General features: G+C 38.9%; 1 protein-coding gene across 1 annotated transcript in view; it reads left to right on the top strand.

The window, feature by feature from the left end:
- The window catches only part of LOC115217463 (calcium/calmodulin-dependent protein kinase type 1), a 254,820-nt gene that overhangs the window by 144,781 nt on the left and 94,015 nt on the right, over nucleotides 1-16,024 (top strand). Inside the window, exons 2-3 of the mRNA XM_029787169.2 lie at nucleotides 209-343; nucleotides 15,608-15,682. Of these exons, the coding sequence (XP_029643029.1) occupies nucleotides 209-343; nucleotides 15,608-15,682 (210 nt within the window). The remainder of the gene's footprint in view (nucleotides 1-208; nucleotides 344-15,607; nucleotides 15,683-16,024) is intronic.

Below are 16,024 nucleotides of genomic sequence, written 5' to 3'. Positions count from 1 at the left end.
GAATATAATGATCCCCCATGTCCAATTTATATTATATATATATATATAGCCAGGAACTTTTCAGCACCCCTTTGTATATACCCCCAAAATACTTTCCCTTTTGTTAATTTAACTCATTGATTTTCAAAGCTAGATTTTTTTTGAAGATCAGTTCATTCTTTGACATGTTTGTTGCCTGGCACTTCAGTATCATTTCTCTTCATTTCAGGGGAGCCTTCTCAGAAGTTGTGTTGGCAGAAGATAAATTAGAAAAAGGCAAATTCGTTGCTGTAAAGTGCATAGACAGGCATGGACTACGAGGAAAAGAAGAATCTTTGGAAAATGAAATCCAAGTTCTACGGAGGTAAGTCTCCTACCGGAATGATTTCATAATATTACTTGTTATTTGTGTTGTTGTTGTTAACAAGACATAGTATGATTGCATACATGTATATAATGAACCAATCAATTCTTCAATGGATCTGTGATGGCAGGATTGACAAGGGAATGTCTGCAACACAATGCAAAACAAATATATTTTCCTCTCTTTCAGACTTCTTGCCAATGTTTATATCAATGCTGATATGAATTAGCAAAATCAGGCACACACATGCACACACAGACATAAACACACACACACGCATATATATGCATAGATACAGACGTGGGCATGTGTTTTTGCAGGTGTGTGGCCTAGTGGTTAGGCTGTTGTACTCACGATCACTAGATTATAAGTTCAATTCCCGGACCAGGCAGCACGTTGTGTTCTCGAGCAAAACACTGCATTTCATGTTGTTCCAGTCCCCCCCCCTCTGTTGATTAGTGGAGAATACTGGCCTGCTCAGTGAACGCGCGTGGCTCAGTGGTTAGAGCATCGAGCTTACGATCGTGAGCTCGAATCCCGGACCGGGCTGCGTGTTGTGTTCTTGAGCAAGACACTTTATTTCACGTTGCTCCAGTTCACTCAACTGTAGAAGTGAGTTGCGACGTCACAGATGCCAAGCTGTATCGGCGCTTGCCTTTCCCTTGGACAACATCGGTGACGTGGAGAGGCGAGGCCGGTATGCATGGGCGACTGCTGGTCTTCCATAAAACAACCTTGCCCAGACTTGTGCCTCAGAGGGGAACTCTCTAGGTGCAAACCCATGGTCAGTGTCTGACCGAAGGGGGTCACCACCACTGGCCTGCTCACCTGGCATCATTTGAAGGTTCAAACAATGCCAAGCACATTGTGACCAGCGATGTGTAACAACATCTGATAGTCTAGTCAGTCACATGATCATGTGATATATATGTGTGTGCATGTGTGTGTATAGCTGTCTGTTCATTTGTTTGTTACGCTTTTACTTGTTTCAGTCATTTGACTGTAGCCATGCTGGAGCACCGTGCTTAGTTGAGCAAATCAACCCCAGGACTTATTCTTTGTAAGCCTAGTATTTATTCTATCGGTCTCTTTTGCAGAACCCCTAAGTTACAGGGACATAAACACACCAATATCGGTTGTCAAGCGATGTTGGGGGAGACAAATGCAGACACACAAATATATACACACACACATACATACTCACACACCATATATATATATATATATATTTTCGACGGGCTTCTTTCAGTTTCCATCCACCAAATCCACTCACAAGGCTTTGGTTGGCCCAAGGCTATAGTAGAAGACACTTGCCCAAGGTGCCACGCAGTGGGACTGAACCCAGAACCATGTAGTTCGTAAGCAAGCTACTTACCACACAGCCATTCCTGCACCTATATTAGTTCATTTCTTTAACATCCATTTTCCATTTTCCTTCTGGTTTTGGTTAGACAGTGAGTTTTTTGAGACTGGATTTTTATGACTTGATACTCTTCCTGTTGCCAACGCTTACCTCTTTTGCAAGTAAAGCACCAGTTTATTCCAGTGGTCTCTGAGAGCACAAAACATTTATCCTTTATCTTATACTTGTTTCAGTCACTAGCCTGCGGCCATGCTGGAGCACAACCTAGAAGTTCTAGTCAACTGAATCGACCCCAATATTTGTTTCTTTTCTTTAGAAACGGTACTTATTCAGTCAGTTACTTTTGACAAACTGCTAAGTTATGGGTGACATAAACACACCACCAGTTGTCAAGTAGTTATGGGGGGGGGGGCAAACACACACACACACACACAAATATATATATATATATATATATATATAAGCCAGTGCTGCCAGACTGGCTCCCATGTAGGTAGCATGAAATAACACCTTTTGAGCATGGTCGTTGCCAGAAATGTTTGACTGGCCCTTGTGCTGGTGGCACATAAAAAGCAACCACTACACTCTTGGAGTGGTTGGTGTTAGGAAGGGCATCCAGATGCAGAAACTTTGCCAGACCAGATTGAGCCTGGTGCAGCTCTAGCTCACCAGTCCTCTGTCAAACCATCCAACCCATGCCAGCATGGAAAGCGGATGTTAGATGATGATGATGATATATATATATGTATATATATATATATATGACATGCCTCTTTTAGTTTCTGTCTTCCAAATCCACTCACAAGGCTTTGGTCGGCCCAAGGCTATAGTAGAAGACACTTGCTCAAGGTGCCACATGGTGGGACTGAACCTGGAACCATGTGGTTGGAACACAAGCTTTTTACCACACAGCCATGCCTGCACCTTTGGTCATATTGTCAACAAGGAATATCAACATTATCATCATTTCATTCAAGTGGTAACAAGTGCAGAACATCAACATCCATGCATATTTGTGCATGCATGCACACACATACACACACATGTATGAGGGGCATGCTTTAAGGTTCTTGGCTTTAAAGATATTGCAAAGGGCCTGGTTGGACATACTTCAAGCATCAGTGAAGAGCTTTGAGATCAACCCCAACATCTGGGAAATGCAAGACCACTTGGCCTGGCAAATACAAGACCTAGGAAATACAAGACCATCTTGTCTGACAAAGCTGCACCAATAAATGTGTCACATCATATGAACAGAATAGGGACACAAAGAAAATGTAAACTACACATGTCCAGAGCCAACTCCTTGGTTTCAGTCCTTGCAGGTCACTAGTGACCAGCCTGTAGCAGAGCCTTCTGGGCACTCATTGGACTGACTGGTTACAGCCAAACACACTGTGTCCCATCTTCTTCTCTTGTGTAATGTTTTTGGTAATCAACAACAATGACAGATGAACTAATATCATAAAACATTAGATGCCATATCACATTAAAGTGGTTAAGATAATATTTATCTTAGGTGCAGGAAACCTTTTTCAAGAATCATAATCTTTTATCTTTTACTTGTTTCATTCATTGGACTGTGGCCATGCTGGGGCACTGCCTTGAAGGGTTGAAACAAATCAACCTCATGCTTTGTCTACTCTGTGGTGCCATTGAGACAAGGCCATTAACTCTACTATCTGAAAGAGAAAAATAACAGGTGCCATGCTCTGCCTCACAACTGAGAAATAAATAAAATAAATACGCCCTTTTAAAGCCTAGCCAAGCTCATGGGCCCGGTTCCTGGTTTCTATGGTGTATGTGTTCCCCAGCTGGACGACACGCCAGTCCATCGCAGCGTTACTCATTTTTGCAAGCTGAGTGGACTGGAGCAACGTGAAATGAAGTGTTTTGCTCAAGAACACAATGTGTCGCCCAGTCCAGGAATCAAAACCACAATCTTACGATCAAGGTACTGACACCCTAACCACTAAGCCATGCACCTCCACTCACAACTGAGAGTTGGTAGTTAAAAGGAGCATAATCCAGTTGTAAAAGCAATTCTTCCAAGGCACCCACATACGCACACATGCACACACACACACACACACACATGCACCCATACTCACATACTTTTGGTAATCAACAACAATGACAGATGAACTAATATCATAAAACATGCTCTGTCTACTCTGTAGTGCCATTGAGACAAGGCCACACAGTTACACATGCACACAGTTACACATGCACACACAGTTACACATGCACACACAGTTACACATGCACACACAGCCACATACAGACAAACACATATATACACTCACATACGCACAGACACTAACATATACACACACTCACATACATACACACTCACACACACTCAGATAACCATTAACACACACACACATATTCACTCACAAACATACACACACAATTGTTTTATTTTGAAAAGTTCATTTTCCCAATAAAATCATACCAGTTGGTTATATTTACCTTGTTTTATTAATTACTATTATTATTAATCAACTATTTAGCTAATTAATCAGTTAACTAATTGATTGCTTGACCAATCATTTGATCAATCAATTTACTTGGTTTGGGAGAACCTTTCCATCGCCATTCCCAATTTCATCAATGACGTGACCAAGATTGTTCTAGGTTTTTCACTGCCACAAATTTGATTGTCAACTAATCAATTAGTTAATTGGTTAATATTAATTAGTTAATTAATTAAGGCGGTGAGCTGGCAGAATTGTTCTCATGCTGGGTAAAAACACTTGGCAGTATTTTATCGATCTTTATGTTCGAATTCTGCTGAGGTTGACTTTACCTTTCATCCTTTTTGGGGTTGATAAAATAAGTACCAGTTGATTCCTGGGGGGAGGGGGTCAATGTAAATGACTTAGTTAGTTAGTTAGTTAATTTGGCTCAAAAGCAAATAGCAAGGCCATGTAGGGGGACATGGAGTTAAGAACAGGGTGATGTTCATGTAAAGAGTTCAGGCCACTTGAGGTCAAGGGAGGCTTTGAACAAAGCGGTCGTCGGCATCTTCACCATCTCGTCTGGCAGCTTGTTCCACGGATCCGCAACCCGGACGGAGAAAGCTCCTCTCCTTCTCCTCCCCTGAAGTTGCTGGCTTTGTGCCAAAATTTGAAACCAATATTAGTTAACTCATTGACTAATAATAATAATAATAGTTCTAAATTTCTGGCACAAGACCAGCAATTTCAGAAGGAGTAAGTTGATTAAATCGACCCCAGTGCTTAACTGGTAGTTATTTCATTGACACCAAAAGGATGAAAGACAAAGTTGGCCTCGGCAGAATCTGAACTCAGAACATAGTGACAGGTAAAACGCTGTTAAGCATTTGCCCAATATGCTAACGATTCTGCCAGCTCAACGTCTTAATAGTAATAATAATAATAATAATAATAATAATAATAATGATAACAATAATAATAATAATAATAATAATAATAATGATGATGATGATGATAATAAGAGCACTCAGAGAATGCAAACCTCACCAAGGCAACATCAATGTCCTCTTAGCGATTAGCCAGAGATGGTTTTTACAATGAAAATATCTGAAATAAACTCAACTGCTCTCACAAACGGGAATATTAAAAATGAACCTAACCACTCTCAAAAACTGAGTAAAAAAACACAGGAAAAGTAATCCAGAATCCTTGTCCAGTACCAGATCAATCCCAAAATCTAATCAGTTCATGCCAGTCACAAGGCCAAACATCCCTGAAAGTTTCATCTGAATCCATCCAGTTGTTCTTGAGATATCTTGTCCACGGACAAACAAACAAACAAGCACAACTGAAAACAATACCTGTGTTTGTTAAGGCAGAGATAATAATAGTAGTAATTGTTGCAAATTTTGGTACAATGCTTGTAATCTTAGTGGGAGGGGTACCAGTGCTCAACTGGTACTTATTTTATCAACCTTGAAAGATGAAAGGCACAGTCAACTTCAGTGAAAATTGAATATAGAACATAAAAAGCTGGAAGATACACTGCTAAGACATTTCAATTTAAGAGGGAATTTAATAAAAATGATTTTAAAAATTATATAAAGAAAATATTACCAGTTTTGATGTCTCTCATCTTATCAAATATCAATAAAAATTTATAAAAATTTGAAGTAAAAACAGTTTATCTTCTGTCTGGTGGGTTCAAGAACAGACAAGATAAACTTTATTTACTTCAAATTTTTATAAATTTTTACTGATATTTGATAAGATGAGATACATCGAAACCTTTAATATTTTCTTTATATAATTTGTTATTAAATTCCCTCTTGAATCGAAATGTCTTAGACTTTCTTCTGTGTTACTTCCGTCTCCATCTTTTATATATAAAAATTTGATTTGTATAGACCTCTAACCTTTTTTCTGCATATATATATATATATATATAATTAAATAAGGGTAGAAATGATATTAACCATAGGCGCAGGAGTGGCTGTGTGGTAAGTAGCTTGCTAACCAGCCACATGGTTCCGGGTTCAGTCCCACTGCATGACACCTTGGGCAAGTGTCTTCTGGTATAGCCCCGGGCCCACCAATGCCTTGTGAGTGGATTTGGTAGACGGAAACTGAAAGAAGCCTGTCGTATATATGTAAATATATATATGTGTGTGTGTTTGTGTGTCTGTGTTTGTCCCCCTAGCATTGCTTGACAACCAATGCTGGTGTGTTTACGTCTCCGTCACTTAGCGGTTTGGCAAAAGAGGCCGATAGAATAAGTACTGGGCTTACAAAGAATAAGTCCCGGGGTCAATTTGCTCGACTAAAGGCGGTGCTCCAGCATGGCCACAGTCAAATGACTAAAACAAGTAAAAGAGTAAAGAGAGGACTGACCACTAAATTAATAATATTTATATGTAAATATTAACAAGTGAAACTTTTTTATTTCGTATATTTTCACTTGCCTTGCTTATTTTTACACTGGTTTTTTGCTGAATTTTTTTCTTGAGACCACATTCTGTGTGGAAAATGGCGATTTTGACGTCTATATTTAGCATATAGGCTGTCCTTTTTTTTTTAGTGGTCAGTACTCTATATATATATATATATATATGTGTATATATATATATATAAGCATACAAAGGGGTGCTGAAAAGTTCCTGGCTCTAAGGGTATTGCGAAAGGCCCAGCCTTCTGAGTCCTTTTACAAGGCTTAGAAAAACTGAAGAACTACTGGAATAAGTGTGTGAATTTGAGAGGAGAATATGTTGAATAAAATAATAATTAACTGGTCCTCCTGTATTTTCTTTTACTCAAAGCCAGGGACTTTTCAGCATCCCCTCGTGTGTGTGTGTGTGTTTCATCGTGTGTGTGTTTCATCGTGTGTGTGTGCATATATATATATATATATATATATATATATATATATATATATATATATACATATATATATATATATACACACACACACTTGGTCATATACCATCTTAGGCAAAAGCAGCTCTGAAAATAGTTATTGAATCATTGAACATCTTATACTTGCAAATGCATAGAAAATGTAAAAACAAAAAGAAACAAAACCATATTTTTCGTTTAAATGCTAATTATTAAATTTTTCATGTTCGTTTACCAATTTTTGATTTCTCAGATGAATTTCTCAGGCATTTATAGAATTTCGAATTTGTCTTGATTTCCCTCTGGGTATGGATGTGTTTCATCTGGCCCTTTTTCTTTTCTCCCTCTGCAACAAAATATCACAGTTAAGATCAAATGCAACAAGGTTTATTTATTTATTTATTTATTTATTTATTTATTTATTTTACACTTTTTTTTTTTTACACTTTTAACATTTTATTATGTGGTTTAACACATTTGATACCAAACCACTTAAAGCCACTTCTGGTTTTATAATACAAATCTCTAATTTTTGAAGTGTTCATATTTAACCTATTAAAATTTAACCCTCTATTTTAATTTTATCCTGAGATTGGAATGGAATGTCCTGTAGAGCTTCTACAGAAAATTTGCCTCTTAGGGACAGGGAAAAAAATTCAGGAGGGTTCTAAGCACTTGAAAGATTATTGACATCTAGTGGCTGTGTGGTAAGTAGCTTACTTACCAACCACATGGTTCCGGGTTCAGTCCCACTGAATGGCACCTTGGGCAAGTGTCAAGTCTTCTTAATATCAATATTGAAGCATATGAGAGGGTACTGAAAAGTTCCTGGCTTTAAAGGTATCAGGAAGGGCCTGGTTGGAGACCCAACGTTCCAAGTTTATTTATAGGACTGCTGCAAAAGTGTTTCAATCTGAGAGGGGGACAGTGTGGTAAGTAGCTTGTTAACCAACCACATGGTTCCGGGTTCAGTCCCACTGCGTGGCATCTTGGGCAAGTGTCTTCTGCTATAGCCTCGGGCCGACCAAAGCCTTGTGAGTGGATTTGGTAGACAGAAACTGAAAGAAGCCTGTCGTATATATGTATATATATATATATATGTATATATATATGCGTGTGTGTGTTTGTGTGTCTGTGTTTGTCCCCCTAGCATTGCTTGACAACCGATGCTGGTGTGTTTATGTCCCCGTTACTTAGCGGCTCAGCAAAAGAGACTGATAGAATAAGTACTGGGCTTACAAAAGAATAAGTCGATTAAAGGTGGTGCTCCAGAATGGCCGCAGTCAAATGACTGAAACAAGTAAAAGAGTAAAAGAGTAAAAAAGAGTAACTAATCCTCCTGAATTTTTTTTTCATTCAAAGCCGGGAATTTTTCAGCATCCCCTTATAGATTCAGTCCATTTTGCCATGTAGGAAACTGAATTTTAGGATTTTTATATCTCTTCAGAAAAACAGTAAAGAATTAACCAGGTATCTTTAAAAAAGTGACCAAACGATTTAGATACACTGGTGTGATGAAGAAGAAAGAATGGAGAAAAGCATCTCGGTTCTGCCAAAATTGCCTGTAAAATTCTTTCTGTGTCTGCTATGTCAGTGCAATCAGAGAGAATTCTTTAGGCAATTCTCTCTTTTCTCTTTTACTTGTTTCAGTAATTTGACTGTGGCCATGCTGGAGCACCGCTTTTAGTCGGGCAAATCAACCCCAGGTCTTATTCTTTGTAAGCCTAGTACTTATTCTATTGGTGTCTTTTGCCGAACTGCTAAGTTACAGGGGCGTAAACACACAGCATCGGTTGTCAAGTGATGTTGGGGGACAAACATAGACACAGAAACGTATATACACACATACATATGTATATACATATATACGATGGGCTTCTTTCAGTTTCTGTCTACCAAATCCACTCACAAGGATTTGGTCAGCCCGAGGCTATAGTAGAGACACTTGCCCAAGGTGCCACGCAGTGGGACTGAACTCAGAACCATGTGGTTGGTAAGCAAGCTACTTACCACACAGCCACTCCTATGCCTAGTATTTTTCATGAATAAGAATCACAATTAATTTTCACATGATATCTTTATATATAAAACTGTAGTTGTGTGAGTGTCTGTCCCCTTCGATTTAGATTTCTAACTACTCCCACATTTTGCGGTGCAGTTTAACCAAAACTGAGTATCTTATAGTCGTGATTCATATCGAGCCCTTCTGGGTATTAGCCCGCGTCTACGATGAGTCTACGATTTTAAAAATAATTTACCATCACTGTTTTCCATTTTAATGCATTTTTGCTATTATATAAGGGAAGTAACTCTCTAAAAATGCTTGTATAGTTATTTCCCTTTCAAACCTGAGCAACGCCGGGCGATACTGCTAGTTATAGATAATATTGTTTTTCTCAATAAAAATAAACTTAATGAACCGAGCAAATTGTGTGGTTAAAAAGCCAGCTTTGCAACTGCATGGTTTCAGGTTCAGTCCCACTATGTGGCACCTTGGGTGAGTGTCTTCCGTTACAGCCAGCCCTGAGTCAACCAATGCCTCCTGAGTGGATTCGCTTGACAGAGACTGTATGGCCATTAGTCGTGAATGTGTGTGTGTGTGTCTGTGTGTGTCTATGTGTGTGTGCCTGTGTGTGTCTATGTGTGTGTGCCTCTGTGTGTGTGTGTGTGTGTGTTTGCTCCTCTTCCCATCACCGCTTGACAACCAATGTTGATACATAACAGTGGTGGCAGCAGTGGCAGAGGTGACTGAGGTTGTGTTGGTGGGTATGTGTGTGTGTGTGTGTTTTTATGTGCATATACATGTATGTATGTGCTTATATATGTATGTGGATTTAGTTGACAGAGATTGTATGGGTGTTAGTCATGGATAGTTGTGTGTGTGTATGTGTGTGTATTTACTCCTCCTCCCCCCACTGCGTCACAGCCATTGTTGATATGTAACAGTGGTGGTGGCAGCAGCAGAGGTGATTCAGATTATGTTGGTGTGTATGTGTATGTATATGTGTGTTTGTATGTGAATATACATCTATGTGCTTATATATATATATATATGTGTGTGTGTGTGTGTGTGTGTGTGTGTGTACGTGTGTGTATATATATATATTTGTATATATATATATGTGTGTGTGTGTGTGTGTGCATATATATATGTATATATATATATGTGTGTGTGTGTGTGTGTGTGTGTATATATATACATACATAATACATATATACATATATATATATATATATATATATATATATATATATATATATATGTATATGTGTATGTATATATATATATATATATATATATATATGTATATGTGTATGTATATATATATATATGTATATATATGTATATGTATATATGTATGTATATATACACATATATAGTATTTGTGTGTGTGTGTGTGTAATCATACATTAATGAAAAAGTGTTGAGAATTACTGCTTCACTTTCCATTTTCTGTGACAGTTCATTATCAAATGCCATTTTGTCGATATGCGCATTGTTATACCAATTGCATTAGCACGAGTACACATTCCAATGGTTTTGTAATCTTTTTGACCATTTTGTGTTGAAGAACCTTAAGATATACAAAGTCATTATCAAGCTTAATGGCGCCATTACATTTTTTCTTTGCTTTTTATTTACATTTAGTGTATTATATTAATTTCAGAGATGTACTTGCCTAATAAATTGATTTGATCTGAGACTCTGTGTTGAGACTAAAACGATTGCAATGTGGATGTCACATAATAACCATTAAAGAACTCTTTTACTCTTTTACTCTGTTACTTGTTTCAGTCATTTGACTGTGGCCATGCTGGAGCACCGCCTTAAGTCGAGCAAATCGACCCCAGGACTTATTCTTTGTAAGCCTAGTACTTATTCTATCGGTCTCTTTTGCCGAACTGCTAAGTTACGGGGATGCAAACACACCAGCATCAGTTGTCAAGCAATGTTGGGGGGGGGGACAAACACATACACACACACATATATATATAGATATATATACATATACATATATATGATGGGCTTCTTTCAGTTTCCGTCTACCAAATCCACTCACGAGGCTTTGATCGGCCTGAGGCTATAGTAGAAGACACTTGCCCAAGGTGCCACGCAGTGGGACTGAACCTAGAACCATGTGGTTGGTAAGCAAGCTACTTGCCACACAACCACGATTTAAATATTTATTATTTGGTGTCTAAATTTTTGTCATCTCTGACCCTGAGCTATGATGGAACTGTATCAGTGACCAGATTGTAAAAGTGCAAATATCTAACACAGGTTCAGCGAAACTAATTTTTAGTCATAGTCCTGTATGTTATTCCGAATGGCCGTTCTCTCTCTTCCTAGTGGAGGCGCAATGGCCCAGTGGTTAGGGCAGCGGACTTGCGGTCATAGGATCACGGTTTCGATTCCCAGACCGGCCGTTGTGAGTGTTTATTGAGCGAAAACACCTAAAAAAGTTCCACGAGGCTCCGGCAGGGGATGGTGGTGATCCCTGCTGTACTCTTTCACCACAACTTTCTCTCACTCTTACTTCCTGTTTCTGTTGTACCTGTATTTCAAAGGGCCGGCCTTGTCACTCTCTGTGTCACGCTGAATATCCCCGAGAACTACGTTAAGGGTGCACGTGTCTGTGGAGTGCTCAGCCACTTACACGTTAATTTCACGAGCAGGCTGTTCCGTTGATTCGGATCAACCGGAACCCTCATCGTCGTAACCAACGGAGTCCTTCCATCCATCTCTCTCTTCCTCTTCCTGTCGAATGTGCATTCTCTTTATATCAACGTTATTTGCATAACACCATTAATATATGAATGCGAAAGGGATAATTGAATAACTGTAAACCTACTTTCGGGCCACCCTATATTATACATATGATGCAGGCTTGGCTGTGTGGTTAAGAAGTGTGTTTTCCAACCACATGGTTCCAGGTTCAGTCCCTCTGCATGGCACTTTGGGTAGGTGTCTTCTACTATAATCCTAGGTCAACCAAAATCTTAAGCCTTGTGGATGGGTTTAGTAGATGGAAACTGAAAGAAATTTGTCATGTGTGCATGTGCGTGTGTGCAATTGCATGTGTGCATGTGCATTTGTATGTATATGTGTGCACGTGTGGGTAGGTGTTTGTGTCACCTTATCTTAACACTGCATAATAGTTGTAAATGATTATCACTGTCATACAAGCAGTGTTGTTCATTTTCAATATTCTGTGAAAACATGTCTGGCCATGGAGAAGTATTACCTCACTTGGAAACTGGTGACGGTTGTCAAAAGGAAGGGCAGTTGGCTGTAGAAAATCTGGCCCTATAAACTCCATCTGACCCATACAAATATGGCATGGTAAAGTGGCTGCTAAAGTGATGATGATATAGATGTGTGTGTGAATGTATTTATGTATATATATCTCTCTCTCTTTTACTTGTTTCAGTCATTTGACTGCGGCCATGCTGGAGCACCGCCTTTAGTCGAGCCCAGTACTTATTCTATTGTAAGCCCAGTACTTATTCTATCGGTCTCTTTTGCCGAACCGCTAAGTGACGGGGACGTAAACACACCAGCATCGGTTGTCAAGCAATGCTAGGGGGACAAACACACATATATATATATATATACGACAGGCTTCTTTCAGTTTCTGTCTACCAAATCCACTCACAAGGCATTGGTCGGCCCGAGGCTATAGCAGAAGACACTTGCCCAAGATGCCACGCACTGGGACTGAACCCGCAACCATGTGGTTGGTTAGCAAGCTACTTACCACACAGCCATTCCTGCGCCTATATATATATATATATATTATTCAGAGGAATTCCATCTGTTTTTTATGTTTTATTTATATTCTTTATAATATTAATGTAGAATATAGAATATATAGTATAAATAATATATATATAGTAAAATGAAATGAAGTATTGATTGTCTTATTGAATAGATGAAATGTTGAATAGAAACTGTGTTTCAACACACACATATATATATGCACACACATACACTCACTTGTGTGTGTGTGTGTGTGTGTGTGCGTGTGTGTGTGTGCATGTGTGTGTGTGTGATGGCAAGAAAGCCAAAATCAATGTTCAAATGTCCTTCATGTTGACAGCAGTGTGGTAGATAAAACAATTGGAGATGTGAATGCAGAGGAAGCACCTGGGTCTTTCAGTAACAGTTGCCCTAGATGCTTAAACTGTCTGGTAGAGTAAGACACAAGCAATTAGGCAGCACAGAAACAAAGTTTCATATATTCTAAATCTAGTGTGGCACAGCATCATCAACTACAAAAGCAATGAGCCGCACTAGAGAGAGAGAAGATGACGCAAGCACCAAACTGTAGGTCCAGGTTATGCCAGTTACAGAATAAGCTGCAGCTCAATCAATCAGAAACTGAATTAACTTAGGGATCACCCTAAACTGAATTGTTCGTTTGTTCCTTCTCGAGCCATACCTGGCTCATAAGGACCGGTTTCCTTGGCGTATAGGTTCCCCACCTGGACAGGACGCCGGTCCGTCGCAGGTGAGCTGCAAGATGCAGGAGGAAAGAGTGAGAGAAAGTTGTGGTGAAAGAGTCAGCAGAAGTTCGCCATTACCTTCTGCTGGAGCCGCGTGGAGCTTAGGCGTTTTCGCTCATAAACACACACATCACCCGGTCTGAGATTCGAACCTGCGATCCCTCGACCGCGAGTCCGCTGCTCTAACCACTAGGCCAGAAGCGGGCGAAAGCTTCCAGGAAAGGCGCTGGATCCGTCGAACAACGAAAACAACGAACGAAACTGAATTAACTTAGGGCTCACCCTTAACTCCATCACATGTTGACACCCCTATTGTTTGACTTTTCCAAGTGCATCATCATACTAACGTTTGTTTATCAGCTTCACTGTGGCCAATTCTATCTCTTCAGATTTTGCACTAGTTGTGTACCCCCTGGTACACAGCCAATTTAATATTTTTATTCATTTATTTTTACCAATGTTTTATTGCAATTATTTTTCTCTAATATTACTCATAATTTTCTCTCATTTCTCTAATCTCATTGAACTCAATTGTCCATTCCCCCCTTTTTTCTCTTTTTTCTTTTTTTTTTTTTGCCCTTTCATTTATATAGTTTATGTTCACTTCCATTGATTTCTTTTTGCTGCTTTATGTACCTCACTAATTTACTTCCCTGTCTTACACTAGTGTTGTACCTCTCTTTCTCCTCTCTCGTCCATAACTTTCCACCACATTACAGCATCTAACACCCATACCCTTACATACCCTTCTATCATTCCGTCCATCTCCCTTTCTTTCCTTTTACCTTGCACTCATGCCTACTTTCACTTTCTCACCTTTACACTTTTTCAGACACAGTTAATGATTACATACACACACAGCAACACCCCACACCTTCACTAACCCACACCACTATACTTCTGTACTTGGAAACCTCTACACACATGGATACACTCCTATACATTCACATATATACATGCACCTGTTCCTTTCTCCCTTCTTAACTCTCCCCATATAACTACATTTCCATCTTATTCCTAATGACTTACACAGTTTTATCTTTCTTTTTCCAACCATTTTTTCTCTTTCATCTTTCCCCTTTACTTTCCTTCTACACTTTTCTTCTGATGAAGGGTTAGTGTCCAAAACATTAAGACTCTTTCCCTCATTTTCAAGTGTTTATAACTAATACAATATTTGTTAAAACTTGTCTCTCCTGTGTTGCCTTTTGCTTTACATTTGTTCATTACTTTTCCCTCTGTGTGTGTGTGTGTGTGTGTGTGTGTACACATACACATATATCTACAGCCACATACAGATGTGTGTGTGTGTATATATATATATATATATATATATATATATATACACACATGCACATATATCTACAGCCACATATAGATGCACACACACACACATGAATGTATATGTATGTATGTATCTAGTGTGTGTAATGTATTAGTTAATTAATTAATTACAACATCATCATCATCATCATCATTTAACATTCGCTTTCCATGCTGGCATGGGTTGATCTGCTTGACTGGGGACTGGTTAGCCAGATGGCTGCACCAAGCTCCAATCTGATCTGGCAGAGTTCTACAGCTGGATGCCCTTCCTAATGCCAAAAACTCTGAGAATGTAGTGGGTGCTTTTACGTGCCATCAGCACAAGGGCCAGTCAGGCGATACTGGCAATGGCCACGGACAAATGATGTTTTTACATGTCACCTGCACAGGAGCCAGTCCAGTGGCACTGGCAACACCCTTACTCGAATGTTGTTTTTCACGTACCACAGGCACAAGTGCCAGTAAGGCAATGCTGGTAATGATCACGCTAACGAATGATATTCTAAAAGCAATATCACCGTGAATTTCACTAACGAATTGTGTTTTAATTTTTAAAGACAATATTTGACATCGTTAGTATTTTAACTCAAAATACAAATGGGCAAAAATGAATGCTTAATCTGAAGCTCTAGCAGTCCTTCCAGTTTTGTTTTGTTTATTTTCTCCCCCTGTTTGATAACCATTTCAATATATGATTGTTCATTTCTTTTGCAGATTAAAACATCCGAATATAGTTCAACTTTTGGATGTGTTCGAAGACAAACAGAGAGTCTTCCTTGTGATGGAGCTGTAAGTTGATCATTTCCTTTACAACCTCTATAAAGTAATTTGTCAAAGGTCTGGGTCGGTCATCTTTCAGAACGATCATTCTAATGGGTCCTCTGTCTCAGTGTTTCACATGATGGGTTGGTGGTAGAGAAAGAACATCTGTGAACACTGAATAGGGGTACAAACAAATTACCACATGTAATAAAATTTAAATGGCTTTAAACTTTTCAAATTTATCCAAAGCCATACCAAAGAAAAGAGAATTATATCTATGCAAATTTTAAAGAAGTGAGTTTAAAAAATTTCACAATTGTTTTTGAGTTGGGGTGCGGTATTTGTCAGTTTCAAAATTGCTACTCTATT

This window comes from Octopus sinensis, linkage group LG11 (assembly GCF_006345805.1).
Source record: "Octopus sinensis linkage group LG11, ASM634580v1, whole genome shotgun sequence".
NCBI lineage: Eukaryota > Metazoa > Mollusca > Cephalopoda > Octopoda > Octopodidae > Octopus > Octopus sinensis.
This window is presented reverse-complemented; position numbering and strand designations above follow the sequence as displayed.